Source organism: Copadichromis virginalis, linkage group LG23 (genome assembly GCF_057382275.1).
Source record: "Copadichromis virginalis isolate Kocher_CV1m ecotype Utaka linkage group LG23, C_Virginalis_male_GT1.1, whole genome shotgun sequence".
In the NCBI taxonomy this organism is placed as follows: Eukaryota; Metazoa; Chordata; class Actinopteri; order Cichliformes; family Cichlidae; genus Copadichromis; species Copadichromis virginalis.
In genome coordinates this window covers 24742986-24761289 of record NC_140639.1, presented here as the reverse complement: position 1 = coordinate 24761289, position 18304 = coordinate 24742986, and the positions used below count along the sequence as shown (strand labels likewise).

General features: G+C 41.6%; 1 protein-coding gene and 1 non-coding gene across 3 annotated transcripts in view; both read right to left on the bottom strand.

The window, feature by feature from the left end:
- The window catches only part of mrps9 (mitochondrial ribosomal protein S9), a 44572-nt gene that overhangs the window by 16451 nt on the left and 9817 nt on the right, over positions 1–18304 (bottom strand). The window contains exons 1-2 of one of the 2 annotated variants that reach the window (XM_085448082.1): positions 5892–6019; positions 5385–5570 (exon numbers count right to left, since the gene is read on the bottom strand). In XM_085448082.1, coding sequence (XP_085304208.1) covers positions 5385–5570; positions 5892–5978 — 273 coding nt within the window. In that variant the 5' untranslated portion in view covers positions 5979–6019. Of the gene's footprint in view, positions 1–5384; positions 5571–5891; positions 6020–18304 lie in introns of those variants that run through there. The other variant, XM_085448081.1, reaches the window with a different exon arrangement.
- Positions 17649–17721, bottom strand: trnar-ucu (transfer RNA arginine (anticodon UCU)). The gene has a single exon. It is a non-coding gene; the product is annotated as a tRNA-Arg (tRNA).

Sequence of the window (18304 nt, the reverse complement as noted above, 5' to 3'; positions counted from 1 at the left end):
AGCTAACTTCCTGCTAACTTCTAACTCTGTTGAATTTCATAAATTCTGTTTTCATGGATGTTAAACTTAATTGTTACACCTGGTAAAGCAGCAACGGGACCTGAAGAGGACGGTTTTTTGACCCAGATTACTCTGCCAGGCTCCTGACTACAATAGCCATAATGCTCCAACAATCCATCAAGCAGTGCGGCTTCATAGCTTACCAAAGTCGTACTAAAACATTTCTGACTGATTTTTGAGCGCTGTGTACCACATAAAATCAGTTCGAGGTCAGCAAGCACAACCAGAATTCATACTTAAGGCGCACCGGATTATAAAGGGCACCGTCGATTTTGAGAAAATTAAAGGATTTTAAGTGCGCCTTATAGTGCGGAAAGTAAGGTACTGCAAATAATGTTCTCAAAGTTAGACTTTGCCAGTATCTGTTTATCCAATAAGATAAAGTTGTCTCACTTCAGTTATTGAGATTGTCAAACAATTCAACACTTGCTGAAACCTGCCGTAAAAGTTGCCATAACAGCCGACTTGACAACTGAATGGAGTCAAGTTGTCCGTTACATGAAACCAGTTTCTAATAATACAGCAATTAATTGTGATAAAAAAATACAAAGACAGAAATTCATATTTAACTATTATATTTGCACTCAGCAGCCTTCCAGTTCTGGGAGGGTCCTGTGCTGGATTCCCCCCCAATGCAGCCAGTTTAATATAGGTTTACTCGACTAACACTATCACAGCTGCATGAGATGCCACAAATGTACTCAAATGTATAATTTTTTCAAAAATCAGTTTAGCTAAATAAGACAAATTTTTTCAAGTTCCAGCTTCTAAAGACTAAAGACCAGAGACTGTATATAAAAGATGGAATCCTACTGCCTATGGTAGACCCAATTTCCCTTTATTTTTTCAAATATAGTTTGTACAGTAGCAGATAATCTCTAACTGGTACATACTTTTATTTTTGTTTTTCAGTTCTTACCGGTAACAGCTTGTAGGTACACTACTGCCGCCTTTTGGTTGTAGCAGTGTGTTACATCTTAGCAGGAACCAGTTAAAAACAAGCAAACTATGAGCTTCAAGATCATAAATAGCTGCATGGACAATTTATATATAATTTAATGACTGAATATTCAAAAATTGTGATCATCGCTAACAAGAACGCGACCAAAACTAAAGCACAAACTTCATGAATGTTTTTTTTAATGGCAGTTAAGCTTTATCTGTATTCATATGTATGAGTTATACAGTTGCTATGAAGGGAGAAGCTAGCCTAGTTGGAAATTTTAACATGATGTGGGGATTGACCCACTATCAGAAGCAGCCTCGTGGCCATTAGAGGAACTGCAGTTAGTGACACTTTTTTCAGCCTCCTTATTACCTCTAAAACCAGAAATCATCTTTTATTCGCCTTTGTTTAACCTGATAATGTTCTAAGCACTTTATAAACAGTTCCCTAAAAATGTTTCATTTATTTATGATTAATCTATTAAATATTGTCTAACTGTTTCAGTGCTCGTTTACTTGCAAGTAAATTTGGCTCAAAAAGTCACCAGAGTCCCAGAACAAAGAAAAAAACCCAAATAAATAAAAAAAATCTGAGATTTTTTGGGCCTTTCTGGGTCTGCGCTCTGTATTAATTCCTCCTCCTGGCTGCAAACATCCTTTTGATTTTCCCCGGGTCTTTATCACCGTCACACCTGAAGAGTCTGGACTCCAAACTGGAGCGCAGGGATTTCTCAGGTGCCCCACTATGCACCTCTGCAGTCCTCCCAAATTTTCCTCTTTCCCTCCACGCATCCAAGTCCAGGCTGCTGGCCGTCGCTTCGGCTTTCACAGCCTGGCGCAAACAGCTCACTTCATTATTTGTGAGGGGCACTGGGGACTGGACGAGGGACGGGTGGGAAATCGAGCTAAATGGTTAGAGCAGTGAGGGCTAATGTATTGCCAAAAAAAAGAAAAATCACAAACAAGCTTTGGGTGCATTTAAGGGCGTTGCTAATAGCAATGATGCAGTGGATTAGACAGACGCGGCCACACCTGCCTGCTGCACGTGGAGCCAAACGACGCTAATGATCCTGACAAAGAGTGGAGGCTTTAAACGCATCAAACTTCTGCCTGCAATGCCAGATAGGATGGTGTGAGGGGGAACGACATACCAAAGATGGCCTACGGTGGATTCAAAGCCACCATGCTACAGTAGGAATCTACACTGCCGCACAAACTCAGCATTTCAGAGATTTACAGCTCACTGTTCACTGCTAAAGACTCCAAAATTTATTGTTTTTAATTTACAGAAATGTTCCTAAAAAGGAAATTCAAACAAACAGGAGTCAACCACAGTTTGTTTGGGACTTTTTTTAGTGGCGTATTAATCCACATTTAGTGGCTTTCTGAGCATTTGACTGAGATGTGATATAAATATGTCATCTGCTCAGTGGATCTGGAGGTTTTAATGTCTAGAGAGGTGGGAAAAAATAAACAGACTCCACAATTTAATATAGTGAACGTCAGCAAATGCCATACATACAGTCCCTTAAACTCAATCGCTTCATTAGCTGGGATCACATATCCAAATGGGATTAGACACTTTTTAGTGAAAGAAAATGTCAGATGGACGGTAAGCAAAGATCTGGGTCTAAGACTGCAGTTTTGCCCAAAACGAGATGGCATTACGCTCATTTAAAACTGGGTGTAAAAAGGTTAAAAGACTGGCTGTTGAAGATGGCAGCAGGAAACACAGAGCACGAGGAGACATCAGCAGGTGTGTAGTTCAGCAGTAAGTGTGGCTGCAGGGTGGTTGTTGTAATCTTAGATGTGAGGATTAGCCTTTTGTCTAGGGTAGGGCTGCCACGATTAGTCGACTAGTCACGACTACGTTGACTATCAAAATCGGAGACAACTAATTTAATAGTCGACGCGTCGTTTGAAGTAGGGCTGGGCTATATCATACCGTTCACGGTAATACTGGTGTAATTTTGGGCAACGATAGGAAAATGAAATATTGCGATAGAATATGGGTAAAACGTGCATGCGCAGTGCCTTTGTTTACATACACACATGGCGGCGACGCAGAATGAAAAGAGCGAAAGTGGATCGTTGAATGAAACGGATGAACCAGAATTGGTTTGTAAAAATGCTGCAACTTCAGTGGTGTGGAACTGGTTTAGCTTTCGTCCGTCAGATAAACAACAAAGCACTATTTTTGATAGCGCATGCTAGCGGGCCGTCGTTATTACCGTGTTGTTTGGAAACTACGGCACACTTAAAATCAATCCTTTGATTTTTCTGAAAATCGACAGTGCCCCTTATAATCCCGTGTGCCTTATGTATGAATTCTGGTTGTGTTTACTTCCCTCGAAACGATTTTATGTCGTACACGGCGCTCGAAAATCTGTCAAATGTTTCAGTACGACTTTGCTAAGCTACAAAACCGCACCGCTTGATGGATTGTCGGAGCATTACGGCTATCGTAGGCAGGCGCCTAATATTACCGTATTGTGTGTGTATAACCTCTTTTTAAATTTTGTGGATATTAAACATGGTTATGCTGAGGATATGTCGGCCAGTTTCCACTGGAAATGCCTTTTGGTTAAACTGTCAGCAAGGAATTTGCACCGTTACATTTTTATATAACTTTAATGCACATAAAAAAACAGCTGCTTGTTTAAGTGAAAATACATTGATGGGGTTTTTTGCACTAATGAAGTTGTGGAGTTGTGAAGTATTTTGTCTAGTGTCAATTATATCGTCAGTTATATCGTTATCGCAAATTTTCAAATGTATATCGTGATAAATATTTTTGGTTATATCGCCCTGCTCTAGTTTGAAGCTTTGTAAGAAAGATGCAGGAATAAGTAGTAGGATTTAATTGTGTAATAACGGACTGAAACAGAAGATGGCAGCACTGCATGTACAAGGATGCCAGCTGCCGTTAAACCCCAAAGAAGAAGAAGCAGTGTCCGGTATTGTAGCTGTGTCCAAATTCAGGGCCGCATCCTCCTGAGGCCGCATTTGTAGGCCGATTACGTCCAAATTCGAAGACTCCTCCAAATGCAGCCGAAAAATGCGCCCTCCTTTTCCCCAGATTTGAAGGATGGGTCGAGTGTATCCTTCGTGGCCCAGCTATCCCAGAATTCATAGCGCGGCCCTGCTCAGTTTCCAACAATGGCGGCAGCTAGTTAGTTTTAATATTACTCTTATTATTCTTTCTGGGTCACAAAATAAACGTTTAATATATTTTCAGGCGAGAATGTAGCTGTGTAAACTTCAAATATCTGCTCAGTTTATCAGGACACCACATATTTTCAAAAGCGCTCTGACGTTTTCAGAGACGTCTGTTACCCACTAGCTTGATAGCTAGCCGGGGTTCAAGGCTCACTAGAGCTGCGAAAAACCTCCCAGCAAATCGTTTTCAAACCCACCGCCGTCTTTCACTACTCAGGTTAAACATGATATATAAGTCACTTAGATAACTTAAAAATGTTATTGTTTGATTTTTTTCAGTTTTTTGTTTTGTTCCTGAGTAAATCAGTTTGTCTGAGATTAAAGTTATAGTTTTTACACAGCTGAATAAACGTCAAACAGACAACTGATCATCAGAAGTGTGAGATGGTCGAGAATATACTCCGGTGTCCTGTTATATTTTAGATAGCAAGGAGCAGACGGCTGAGTTTATTAAACTCCACCGAGACAATCTGCAAATTTCTATAAAAGCTTAATAAACTATCATCTGCTCTTTATTTTTAGTTAGCACAGACCTTAAACACTTCAAGCTTTAAGCTAATGATAGTTATATAAGAGCAGACACATGCTGATGCAATAAGCTGTACGTTTTACGTCCAATGGATGCATGATCTGATTAGTCAACTAATCGCAAAAATAATCCGTGACTAGTCGACTATCAAAATAATTGTTTGTGGCAGCCCTAGTCTAGGGTCACCTGCGTTTCCCAGTAGCAGGAGAAAAGACAAGAGAGGAGAGTGCTGGGGCAGATTTCAGATACTACACAAACATCACTTTCACACTCCAAGCCAGATGAGATCACTCACTCACGCCAGCTTTCTGTTGATTTGCAGTTATATTTCTATATTTTCTTTTCGCAAGTGCCAAAATTAAGTGACCCCTGCCCAGGCCAGCTCCTGACCTACATCAATTGCAGATACCTTTGCAAACACCACTGTCAAGTACTCAAGACTCACTAAAGAAGTGCTGAAAATCCCCAACTATGTCATGTACAGTTCAAAGCTTAAAATGGTGCAAAAAAAATCACATGAAAACCTCGCCGTTCTCGTCTTTTTATCCTTTATTTCCCACATAAAGCATCCTGCCTATGTGTGATGCTTTAGAAGCTGCTGCCAAATTCTTTCTAATTAAAGCGAACTTACATCGATGTCCTCCTGGGTGAAGTTCTCGGAATCTTCTCCCATCATGTTGGCCAGGTGGCGTTTCCCGATTTCGTACTCCTCCACCTGCTTTTGGATGTACTCCAGGGTGAACTTCTCCGGTCCAGCGGCCGCCAGGTTCTTCCTGCACAGGGCAGAGCTCACACATACCTGCCTGCTCAGCAGCACCTGGGGACGGGGGGAAAAGAGCCATTATTGTCAGACAAATATCCAGGGCAGCTCGATAACACAGCCGAATTACAGTTAAGAGCTCAGTAAACTGACATAAAGCACCTCAACGACTGTGGCACATTCATGAAACTACAGACGTGGTGACAGGTTCTTAATTTAAATATCCGTCAGCGGAGATTTGGCTAACAAACCCTGCTAGAAGCCGCTAACTCAAGGACGAGGCAGTTTCGTCCTTTATTTAAACATATTCGCGTGCGTTAAAGGTGAAATAACGCGTTAAAATGTCACACGCTACGTTAATTCTACCTGTTGGCTTACCTGCGTGGCGACTGTGTTTATACTCGAGCTGCATGTCATACATTTCCCCAGAAACGAGCCCACGGTCCGCACACAGGACGCCGCCATCTTTGCTGACAGCGGTGACGTCCGAGGCGGAAGTTGTCTACGTCAGAAACACGTGCGGTAATCCGTAAAAATAAAATAAAATAAACTCTGTCCGCTTAATAAAACAACAACAACAACGTTATTAGAAGTGTAAATTCTAAAATCAGGAGTTTGTTTTAGTTTCTTTGCAGCCCTTTTCTGTTTAAAACAATGTCCTGATTTATGTATGTAGATGAATGTTGCTGGTGTCTTTACAGTTTACAATTTTAGAAGAATTACCCCTGAAAATATGGCATAATATACATCCCACCAAGAATTAGATGCTGATAGTATGAGTGAGGCATAAGTAATTTTAGCAAAGGGAATAAAGTGTAGACCTCAAAACTGTGCCAAACAAATAAGAAATTTAGGTCAGTAGTTTGTATTTCAGGCTGTAAAATTGACATTATTTGAAGATGATTATCAGCTGTTTGTGTATATATGTATAAAAAGGGTGGTCTTTATTCTTCAAGCTCGGGTCCTCTACCAGAGGCCTGGGAGCTTGAGGGTCCTGTGCTTTATCTTTGCCGTTCCTAAGACTGCGCTCTTCTGGACAGAGATCTCGGATGTTGTTCCTGGGATCTGCTGGAGCCACTCACCCAGTTTTGAGGTCACTGCATTGAGTGCTTCGATTACCCCTGGGACCACTGTAACTTCACCCTCAACATCTTCTCGAGCTCTTCTCTGAGCCCTTGTTTTTCTCCAGCTTCTCGTGTTCCTTCTTCCTGATGTTGCTGTCACTTGGTATAGCTACTATCTATCACTGTGGCCGTCTTCCTCTGCTGCTCCACCACTACTATGTCTGGTTAGTTAGCCATCATCAGTTTGTCTGTCTGTATCTGGAAGACCAGTAGGATCTTAGCATGGTAATTCTTCACCACCCTGAGGGGGCATATCACATTTTTAACTCTGGATTTTCATGCCATACTCAGGACAGACATTCCTCTCTGCTATCAGTCCAGCTCGATGTACTCTGATGTACTCAAGGATGTTTGTTGTCTCATCCTAGACAGTGGTTCTGACACTCACTAGCCACTGGGCTTCTTCCTTCTGCTTAGAGTACAGTCTCATGTTACTGGAGCTTTTCCCCCATCTATCTATCTATCTATCTATCTATCTATCTATCTATCTATCTATCTATCTATCTATCTATCTATCTATCTATCTATCTATCTATCTATCTATCTATCTATCTATCTATCTATCTATCTATCTTTTACAGAGTTTCTTGGAGATAAAGATATGGTAGATGAGGTTGTTGTTACCAGTAATGTTGATGAAATATTTTAATCATAGATTGGTAAACCTTTCCTTTGCAGTTCCTTAATTATTAATTAATATGCAATGATGATCCCTCCCACTCTGTGTGGTTGATTCTCCTTCTTCCTCATCTGTGTAGGAAACAGGTAGCGTATTAGAGGCGGGGCCTAAGAGAAAACAAATCTGTTACCATTGGGCTAATTGTTTAAAATGGGCCTGCAGCATGTGTTTTTTTTCTTGTAAACATTTAGCTGCTCTATATTTCTATTTAGCTTAAACTGCATTATCTGTGTGGTCTCCTAGTTTTGTCTTTAGTAGGATACAGCAAGGTAAAAATAGGTGCGCAGATAATTAGAAAAGAAAATACAGGTCAAATACTAAGAAAACCTCGGCATCAACTCAACCTTGTTGTTGTGACTCTTTTAGGTTGGTTCATTCAGTGTACTTCCTCAGAAAGTGTCCAACAATTCTTAGAAACACCTTTCCTATTACTTATTAGTTCGTGTTATGATTATCCAAGTTTATGTTGGTAGCAGCTCAAGTTTAACTGTGCACACACAGAAAATATTTCCCTGTTTTATATATCATTTTCATGGCTGTACCCCAACTTTAAAGGATTTATTTCATTAACACGAATATGAAAACAACATCTGGTAAGAAAAAAAATACATCTTCTTGCAGGTGTTTTTACAATTTACTCTTTCACTAAGCTAGAACTTTACTGAAAAAAAGGTCCTGTGTTTGTGCCTGTGGCACCATGGTACCACGTTCTTACCGCACACTTTGTTTTTGTACCAGATAAATCTTGACATGTGTGTTGGTGAAGTAAAAGAAAAAGCTTTTTAAAGCATAACAAAAAGCAAAAGAAGAGCATGAACAGGATAATCCAAGCTGCATGACAGCAAAACCACAGAGCTGCATAATCTGCCCGAAATGACAAACGAGGCGAATTAAAAAAGAAAAAAAAAGAAGAAGAAAGGGGAAAAAAGGGTACATTCCAGTGAGAGCAGAACATTTTAAAACAATTATAAAGGCCACTTCTACTACACCACTTTCTAAACTCTCTCTTGAGCAGCGGTCCATATCCTAAAAAGTCACACCTCACTGAAAGCTCGTGTTTTGCAGGGCGAGCATGCCAGCCACATGGTGCAGCTACAAGTCTGCAGGGATCTGGCACTCTGGAGCGATCCCTGCTGATTTTTTTTTTTTTTGGGGGGGGGGGGGGGGGGTGTTATAAATTAACAGCAGCCACTGACACAACCTTAAACTCTAAACTTGTTTGTGCACAGGTTAAAAAATGACAAACTTGGCTCCACCTCTTTTAGCACAATGAAAATTTGTTTCTATATTTAAACTTAATGGATCAGAGTTTGACGCCATGTATCTGCCGCTGGTTTTGTTTTTTGGATCCAGGTCACACGTCTATCGGGCGACCTCCATGACCCCCGCAGAGCCAGTGGATGTTGCACGCGTTGCTCAACTCCATGTGAGCGCCATGTGCCAAATGGAGAGCTGTGCTGTCAGCGTCATGCAACAGGATTTAAAACGGCAGATCCGCATGAGTTATCAGAAATAACACAATAATGATTAAAAGAAAAAAGCTCAGCCAGAGCTTGCCAAACGTGCTGGCACGGCTACATGTAAAGCAGATTGTTTTGCATATGCGGTGCAGCCGGAGCAGAGATGGATTAACACAACATTATGTGACGCACAAGTTTGTAGATGAACTTCATACGTTGAGATGAAAACAAAGTTTCCCACAGGGAGTGCTGGCTGATGGTTTTCATGCATCACATACAGCAGCGTGTGGTGAACCACAGCTTTCTGCTGTGACTGCTGAGCAGCAGGTGGTCTTAGTTTTCGTTTGAAATGATTGCACTTTATATCTGGTCCTTTACTGAGTTTGCTCTTCTACAGCCCACCCCATGATTCAGTAGCTCGTAGAACCACCTTGAGCAGAAATAACGAGCAGTAATGGTTTTCTGTATGACTTTATCAGTCTCCCACATTGTTGCGGAGGAGTTTTGTCCCACTGTTCTTTACAACATTGTTTCAGTTCACTGAGGTTTATTCACAGCTCTCTTAAGGTCCCACCACAGCATTTCAGTCAGGTTGAGGTCTGGACTTCAACCGGACCTTTGCAAAGACTCCTGTTTAGGTCAAGCTTCATCTGTCAGACAGATGGCCTCACATTGACTCTACAATACTTTGGTATATGAAAGAGTTAATGCTCAACTCAATGACTGCAAGGTGTCCAGGTCCTGTGACTGCAAAACAAGTCTTGTAGTTTATTCAGATGCAACTTTGCAAACCTAAGATGTGTTGCTACAACGATGGGGACTTTGATGGTTTGGCCATGTGTGCCGAATGAACAGAAACCGGATACTGTCAAAGCTCCTATGGCGCGAAAGACCAGCTCAAGGAAAGGTGCAACGCTCCCTGAAAAAAGTGGAGAAACCACATCGCCGAAAATATGGAGAAAATGTGATTGACCATCGAGGAAGCCTGCACCATAACCACTGATTACAAATAGAAGAAAATCACAAAGAAGTCCTGAACCCATTGTGACCACAGCAGCTTATTTACTCCAAGGACACACTCCTGTTCCTACTGCCAAGTGATGGAAAAAAGCAGAAGAGAGAAGCTGTTCCAAGTCAAACTTATTCAGTCTTTTTCCAATTGTACTGTCATGAATTTTGATTTTAACGTGCTAACTGAGGCCTGTAGAGTTGCACATGTAGCTCTTGGGTATTTTCTCAGTTTCTCTGAGTATTGCACAATCTGACCTTGGAGTGAATTTGCTGGGATGCCCACTCCTGGGAAGATTGGCAACTGTCTTGAATTTTTTCCAAAGGTGAATAAATCTCTCTCACTTCAGAATGATGGACTTTAAATTGTGTGGAAATGTCCGGTTGTTTTTCTAACATCATTGCTGATATCTTTCCTCCTTGGTATTAACTGACACCTGAATGCTCCAAACCACAAACTTCCCAAACCTCTGCTATTAAAGAGGTGCTCACACTTGACTATCAATTAATCAAGTGTATTTGATTAGTTGGTTGCTACTTAGCCTCTTAATCCCTGGTGGAAGCGGTGAGGGTGGACTGCATCAGTCCTGTGAAAAGCCTTTTTTTCACATGATTGTATGTGCAAATACTTACTCTCAATTTCTGTAACCTGGCTTGTTTTTGACTTCTTCTCATCCTATATCAGTGCTGATGTAGGGTTACTGTCTGAGTGGCAACACCCATAGGAGAATACTGCAGTGGATACCCGCACCTTAATGGTGAACATAAATAGAAGTGGCTGTATGATGACGTTACCAGTGGATATACTGGAGTCTTCATGCGGCACAGCAAGCAATCTCAGTGCCATTCCATATCATACCTTGATGCCTCTGCAGACTGTTTTGCAACCCACCTCCACCTAGCTCCTCTGCATGCCATTTCTAACTTAATCAATTAGATATCTGTTATCCATTGATGCCCGTACCCTTTATTCCTTGTTGTATTTTCAAATCTGAAATGCAACATTTCTAATTAAGCTTTACTTTATTGTAGCCAGATAATCCCATTTGTTGTTGTCCAAAGAAAATCCCAAAGAGGAAGAGTTCGGGCAAGACAATAGAAGCCGGTGTCTCGGTTCATGTAAACACTTTGGAGGTAGCACTACAGTACAATGTATGAAAACCCTTCATTATCCTACATATTTATCATCAAAAATGAGACAAAATGCTTCCTTTTCTAATCACACCTGCAGTAATTTTGGTCCTGTCTCCTCTGTGTGTTTGTGTTTGTGTGTTTTCAGTACAGTAATATGCTGTGTTTACAGATCAATGCTGTGTGTCTTCACTTAGATTACTTTGATAGAGTTGGAACAGGAACACGGGGAGATTAATCAAAGTGAAGGGGCACCGACTCCCGGCCCGTGCCAGTCGATATGGCCGCATGGTTAATTTGCCCCGAGGAGGGCTGTCGTCAGGCAGATGATAAACAGTGTTTGCCCCATTTTTTCGCCACGAGCGTGCTCCTGCTCACCAAGAAAAATAGTTTCGACCTGTGGTCTCTAATTCACAGTGGGGCGTGAGAGGTGGGACATTAATCATCCTTCTGTTGTGGCCTGCCTTTGACAAGCGAGCCACCGTGGGTGGATTGGGTGGAGATATTCGTTTGGTGAGCTCACAGTGGACTCAGGTAAACCATGCAATGGGCTGAAATGTGCAGAAAGTAGAGAATGTATCTGTTTCACTTTGTTAATAATAATAATTAAAAAAAAAACATTAACAGTTGGTGTGAAAACAGCAAATCTGCCCTGAAACTAAAGTAAAAGGATTTAATTTAGGGAACGTTATGGGCTTCAGTTGTCATGCATGGCAACTCAGTGCCAGGCATTAGAGTGCTGGCTGTCTTCCAGCTCCTCCATATGGACAAAAGGGATTCCAGCACCGTCTTGAAAAGGAAATGCCACAATAGGCGACACTGACCTCCTCTCAATTTGCCCGATCCCCCAGATTGAGTGACATCCTTCTAATTGTAGAGCCAAAACGGCGATGGAGCAAGAAATAATGGAGGATATCACACTGTGGAGCTTTACCAAGTCCGCCCCCCCCCTCCCCCCTCCTTCTTTCCTAAGGATGGAGTGCTGGAGAATCGAGGGCTTATAATACCAGCGAGTTGAGGCTTTGCTCCAGTCATCATTTCCATGCTGCTTTACGCTGATTCCCTAATATCCTTAGCGCCTTGCGTAGGGATAAGCCCATCGTGCCGAAACATGGCTGTCATGCCTATAAACCATTCACGGCTCTAAAGAATCCATTATGGCTGCTCCACAAACACGGGGACTCAAAGGGCCACTTTGCTCAAGCTCATTTATTCTTTTAAGGGGTATTTATTTACCCCTAGCGCTGCTGGTGGAGGGGGATCTCCAGTACACCACAATACATCACAGCAAGCTGTATTTAAGTGTAAGTGGTCATTTACACCATGAGTCACACATATTACACTTAATGTACTGAGCCCATAATGCACACGCTGATCCTGCGATGCACAGACTGTGGGATAAACACATGTTATGATGTGTATGTACTGGCAATGGGCAAAAAGAGGAAATGGACAGATCATTTATTTCAAATGCAGCTCACTCGGGGGGTGGGGGGTGTCAACATTTGTGGTTATTGTCGCAAAATTTAGACTTACAAGCCAAAACTCAGAGAAAGTACTTTAATAAAATATAAATATACATTTAAATCTATTTCATTTACATTTTTATTACTTAATTAAAATGTAAAAGGTTTAAATATAAAAATAAAATTGAGGAAATATCATGAAAACTTGAGATATTAACCCTTTTAATTTTGGGAAGTGTAAAAAGTGACTTTCCTTTGCGCTCAGAAAATGAACAAAATGTATTTAACTTAATTTTTAATTTGATTACATAGATTACATAGAAATTTTTGTGTAATCATGTTACATATGTGGAAGAGTTATTGTAATTTAGTAGTTTATTTTTATTTCATTTTGAGTTTTTGTATTTAATTCAGTTTAGCTGCGTTTAGTTTCCAGAGTGGATATTCTTATTTTTACCTTAGTTTTTATTGTTTTCAAATATTTAGATTTCATTAGTTTCATTAGCTTCGTCTTTTTAATTATTATCTTAATTATAGTGTGAAGGGCCTGTCTCAGAGGCAGGGTTTGAGAAAATCAGTACAGGTAGTAAAATAAAAACACAGAAGTTCTTGAACATCATTAACTCAAGTTTGTAGAGTGATCCAAAATCTCAATAAACACGCCTGCGTCAAAAGGCCAAAATGAACAAAAACTAAAATTAAAGATATTTTATCTCTGTTTTTTGTTCAAAATGTTTTTTCACATCTATTTTCAGTTTAGTTTTAGTTAAAAGAAAAAAACGTTCATGCTGTAAAACGTTAAATGTAATGGAAACTGGTCAAAATGAGATTAACTTTACTGGTAGGCATCCAGTGTATCCCAAGCATATTTTCCTTAAAAACCATTTTTTTAAACAAATAAACCTTTGATTTTATTCAATTAAGATGCATTTGACTCAAAATGACTGCTTCGTGTTCACGAGGGCAAAGAATAATTTTTTAAGGCAGCGCTGATGTTAGTCTGATTCTGCAAGTGGCATCGTAGCTGTGCAAAACTCAACACTTTTAGCATTAACTTTCACTGAACCACCAAAAGGAACAAGAAGCACTCTGAGAGTGCAAACCTACACCAAGGCAGCTATATACATATATGTATAGTAAGTTTGTAGTAAAAACAAGTCAAAAATGTAGGCTCTTGTTATTTGCCCTATTGAACCCCTTTTAATATACTTTATATTAAAACACATAATATTTTTTATTTATGTGGGTAAATTTCAAGTTTATTTTGTTTAAAGTTTCAAATTGTTATTCAGTTCAGTTTAATTTCATTTATACAGCACCAAATCACAAGAACAGCCGCCTTAAGCTGCTTTATACTGTAAGGTAAAGACCCTTCAATAACAGAGAGATGACTGCTTACCAGTAAGCACTTTGGTGACAGTGGGAAGGAAAAACACCTTTTTAACAGGAAGAAACCTCCAGCAGATCGTCAGCAACATAACAAAGTCAAAAATAAAGTAATGTGATATTTAGAAGCCTTATATATTATACTATATGTCTGTATGCTGTCAATACAAACAATGGCAGAGTTAAACAGATCTTTATGACATTATTATCACTTTCACCTTCAGATCAATATATTGAGCTTGAAGCAAAGGTCAGAGGTCGAATACCTTCTGTATGTGGGTAATAAAAAACCACACTCAGGCTTTTAAGCTCAAGTTTTAAGGCCTTTTGTCTTTTTTTTTTCGAATTTGCAGGTCACAGAAAATTTTTATCGCTATAAAATTTTATATTTTACTTGTTTGCAATCTAAACTTCTAAACAGCTTACCCCAAAGCTGCACTGCTGTGTGGTTTCACCACATCCGGCACAGCTGTCTACATTACTTTTTAAAAAAAAATTTTTTTTTGCCTGTCCCATTTGGTTCTTTAGCCATCAGAATTAAAGGAGACCCAATGGATTTACTTTGCCAGATGTATCATCACGGCCTTGCCGTATTGGTCCATTTGATCGACCTTTGTTGTTATTATTTATTTTATTTCCGGTTGTTACAGACGGGACAGACATGACTGAGGGATAGGAAAGGGAGAAAGAAAGATGAAGGAAAAGAAAAACAGAAGGGAAGAGGGACAGTGAGAAAGGGCACTTAAAAAGAGAAAGAAGAGAAAAAAAATCTCCTGGATCACCTGTTGAGAGAAAAAGAAGAGAAAACAAGCAAAAAAACAAAACAAAAAACGGAGCAAAATACTAAACACAACATCAATCTAGCTAAGTGTAAACAGCAGTAAATGCTAAATATTGAATGTTGTTGTGTAGTAAGCAGGACCGACAGCGCACAATGTGCTTGGAAATAGCAGCCAATAAAGGTGTAGTTTATGTCTATGAACAGTGAACACCTGTGTGGATCAGTGCGCTTGTATTCAAAAGGTTTCCCCATGTAACGGTCTGCTAGAGGATGTAGAGAGCCATAGCCCCGTCCCCATGAAGCAGGCATGGAGGAGATCCAGGCTCCAGACATCCAGAGGCCCCAGAGTGTGAGAGCCCAAGGAGGACCACTGGAGGGGCATCCGTGCCTCCTTCCTGGGATGAGCTGAGGAGAGCCCTAGATGAGGGGTCACCCAGTAGCCCCGGAGCAGAAGCCAGAGGGGGCTGCACTGGCATGCCCGCCGGCTCTGCCGGCAGCCAGCTGTGCCAGAGTGAACCGAGCCGCAGGCCCAGAGACCGGAGGCCCGACGGCCCCCTAAGAGGCCTGACTGAACATCAGGTGCCAGGCCCCGCCAAGTAGCCACCAGGAGTGAGCTGGTACATACCTGAGTGCCCAGCCCCGGACACCAAGAACCACCAACGCACCGACCCCTGAGGGCATCAGTTACCGGCAGGGAGTGTGGTGAGGGGAGATAGGCCTCCATACTTTGGAGGGCCTGGGAGTTCCCAGAGAGGTGGAGTCTAAGGCCTGACCTGGCATATAGACACAGACAAACAGGCACACACAGACACAAACATGCATTCCCACCCTCATGCACACATATACAAATACTTAACACTCACCCAACGTAGGGATAGACATACATCGACATGTACACACAATCACACACCCCAAACATACTCTGTACCCCGGGTCCAGGTACCCTCACTGTCTACATTACTGCAAAACTGAAATTATTAATGACTTTCTGTGGAACCAGCGTGCCAGATTGATCCCTTTGGCCCACGTGTTTGACACCCCCGGGCTAACGTGTGCATAACCTTAAACCCTTAACGCCAAAACTGACATACAAATGTGGTTCAGTTCCTCATGTTTAATAAAGTGTAGATTTGAGGGGGAAAACGGGAGCAGAAATATTAGTTTTCATAGATTTCTTTAATGCACAATCTTATTCATCAGCTTCAAAGTTTTTCCTGCTCTCTTCTGAGTAGAAGCTCTGATATTGGGACATTTGAAACCCAAATAAACTGTGAGATGCTGTTTTTCTTAGTTTAGAGGGGTTTGTTTCTAGTTTGCAAATTTTAAGGAAATGATGCCTGTGCTTCTTTTTTTTTTTTTGTCTGTATGCCTCAGATACATAGTTGAGATGAGTATCATTCCTATAAAGCAATCATCCCAACCACAGACATGTGTGACACGTGTTGAGCGTGCAGAAAGTCTTGAATATGAGCACAAATCCCACTGAAACACATCTGAGCCCCGTCCTGATAAATCTGTTGTAAACATCAAAGCATGTTACTTCCTCAAACAGGCTCGGTATCAGGCAGCGCTGCCAAATACTTACAGGACTCTCAAGTGAAGTGTGGAGCCAAGCGAACATCCATGGCCATGAGAGACACTCATATTTGTGTTTGTGTCAATTCAACAGGGATACCTTTAAACGAGAAGAGCTGAGAATAATTCCTAGAACTCATTGTGTTATTTTTCAGCACATGTTGCTTCGTTTTGTGTTTTTTTTATATATCAAACAGGTTTCGAACAGTCACCAGATCTCAGTCAAACAGCACACCTTTGGGATGAGGTGGAACAGGAGATTATAATCGTGGATGTGCAGCGGACAAATCAGCAGCAACTGTGTGATGCAGTCATGTCAACAAAATATATATATATATTTTTGCCTGTCCCATTTGGTTCTTTAGCCATCAGAATTGTTGTCTGAAGACCAACAAGGAGACCCAATGGATTTACTTTGCCAAATGGATCATCATGGCCTTGCCGTATTGGTCCATCTGAGCGACCTTTGTTGTTATTATTTATTTTATTTTATTTTCAGTTGTTACAGATGGGACAGACATGACTGAGGGATAGGAAAGGGAGAAAGAAAGAGGAAGGAAAAGAAAAACAGAAGGGAAGAGGGACAGTGAGAAAGGGCACTTAAAAAGAGAAAGAAGAGAAAAAAAATCTCCTGGATCACCTGTTGAGAGAAAAAGAAGAGAAAACAAGCAAAAACAACCCAGAGCAATATACTAAACACAACACCATCACGTTAATCTAGCTAAGTGTAAAAAGCAGTAAATACTAAATATTGAATGTTGTTGTGCGCAGGACCAACAGCGCATGATGTGCTTGGAAATAGCAGCCAATAAAGCTGTAGTTTATGTCTATGAACAGTGAACACCCGTGTGCACACCTGTGTGGATCAGCGCGCTTGTATTCAAAAGGTTTCCCCATGTAACGGTCTGCTAGAGGATGTAGAGAGCCATAGCCCTGTCCCCATGAAGCAGGCATGGAGGAGATCCAGGCTCCAGACATCCAGAGGCCCCAGAGTGCGAGAGCCCAAGGAGGACCACCGGAGGGGCATCCGTGCCTCCCTCCTGGGAAGAGCTGAGGAGAGCCCCAGATGAGGGGTCACCCAGTAGCCCCGGAGCAGAAGCCAGAGGGGGCTGCAGTGGCATGCCCGCCGGCTCTGCCGGCAGCCAGCTGTGCCAGAGTGAACCGAGCCACAGGCCCGACGGCCTGACCGAGCAACAGGCACCGCCAAGTAGTCAGCGGGAGTGAGCTGGTACATACCTGAGTGCCCAGCCCCGGACACCAAGAACCACCAACGCACCGACCCCTGAGGGCATCAGTCACTGGCAGGGAGTGTGGTGAGGGGAGATAGGCCTCCAACAAAATCTTTGAGGAATGTTTCCAGCATCTTGTTAAATCTGTGAAGATTTAAAGACATGGCCAGTGAGTGCAAAGAGGAACCATTTCTAATCCAGCTTCTGTCTAAAAGTGCTAGCAGAGGATGGTTTTGATCCATCGACCTCTGGGTTAGGGGCCCAGCACGCTTCCGCTGCGCCACTCTTCTGGAAATCACCCCAGATGGGACTCGAACCCACAATCCCTGGCTTAGAAGGCCAGTGCCTTATCCATTAGGCCACTGGGGCCACACACAGTGACCTTGACATGCTGCATATTGTTTAGCATACAGCTGGTTCATTGTGAACAACAGAATGGAGAAAATGCTTATTCAGCTCCTGAGCAGAGCTCTGAGCTTCACTTTGTTTGGTCGGTGTTTCTGTTGTTTGTGGAGACTCATGATACCACATAAGGACCAGAGAGTAACTACGATCTGGATCACTGAGTCTAGTTACATTAAACATTAAGTCTTTATGAGTCTTGGAAGCATCTTTCTGAATTTATACCACAAACAAGTAAGAAAGCTCTGAAGGCAAAAGGTGATTCAGCCCTTTACTATCAAGGTGCACCTAATAAAGTGTCCAGTGAGTGTATTTTCCTATCTCTAGTCCATTTATATTCCTGTCTTTTGTGTCCTTACTCCCAGTTGGCTTACTTCATTTCCCATTTACACCACTATCATTCCAGTCTATTCCAGTTTCTCCATGCCCATTTCTATTTCAAATCCCACTACTGTTCCTATTCCCATTTCCAGCTCCTCTATCAATTTCTTTTTCCATTCTCAGGCCCGTCTTCCTAGCACTTGGTTATTAATAAAGTCATACTGTTTAA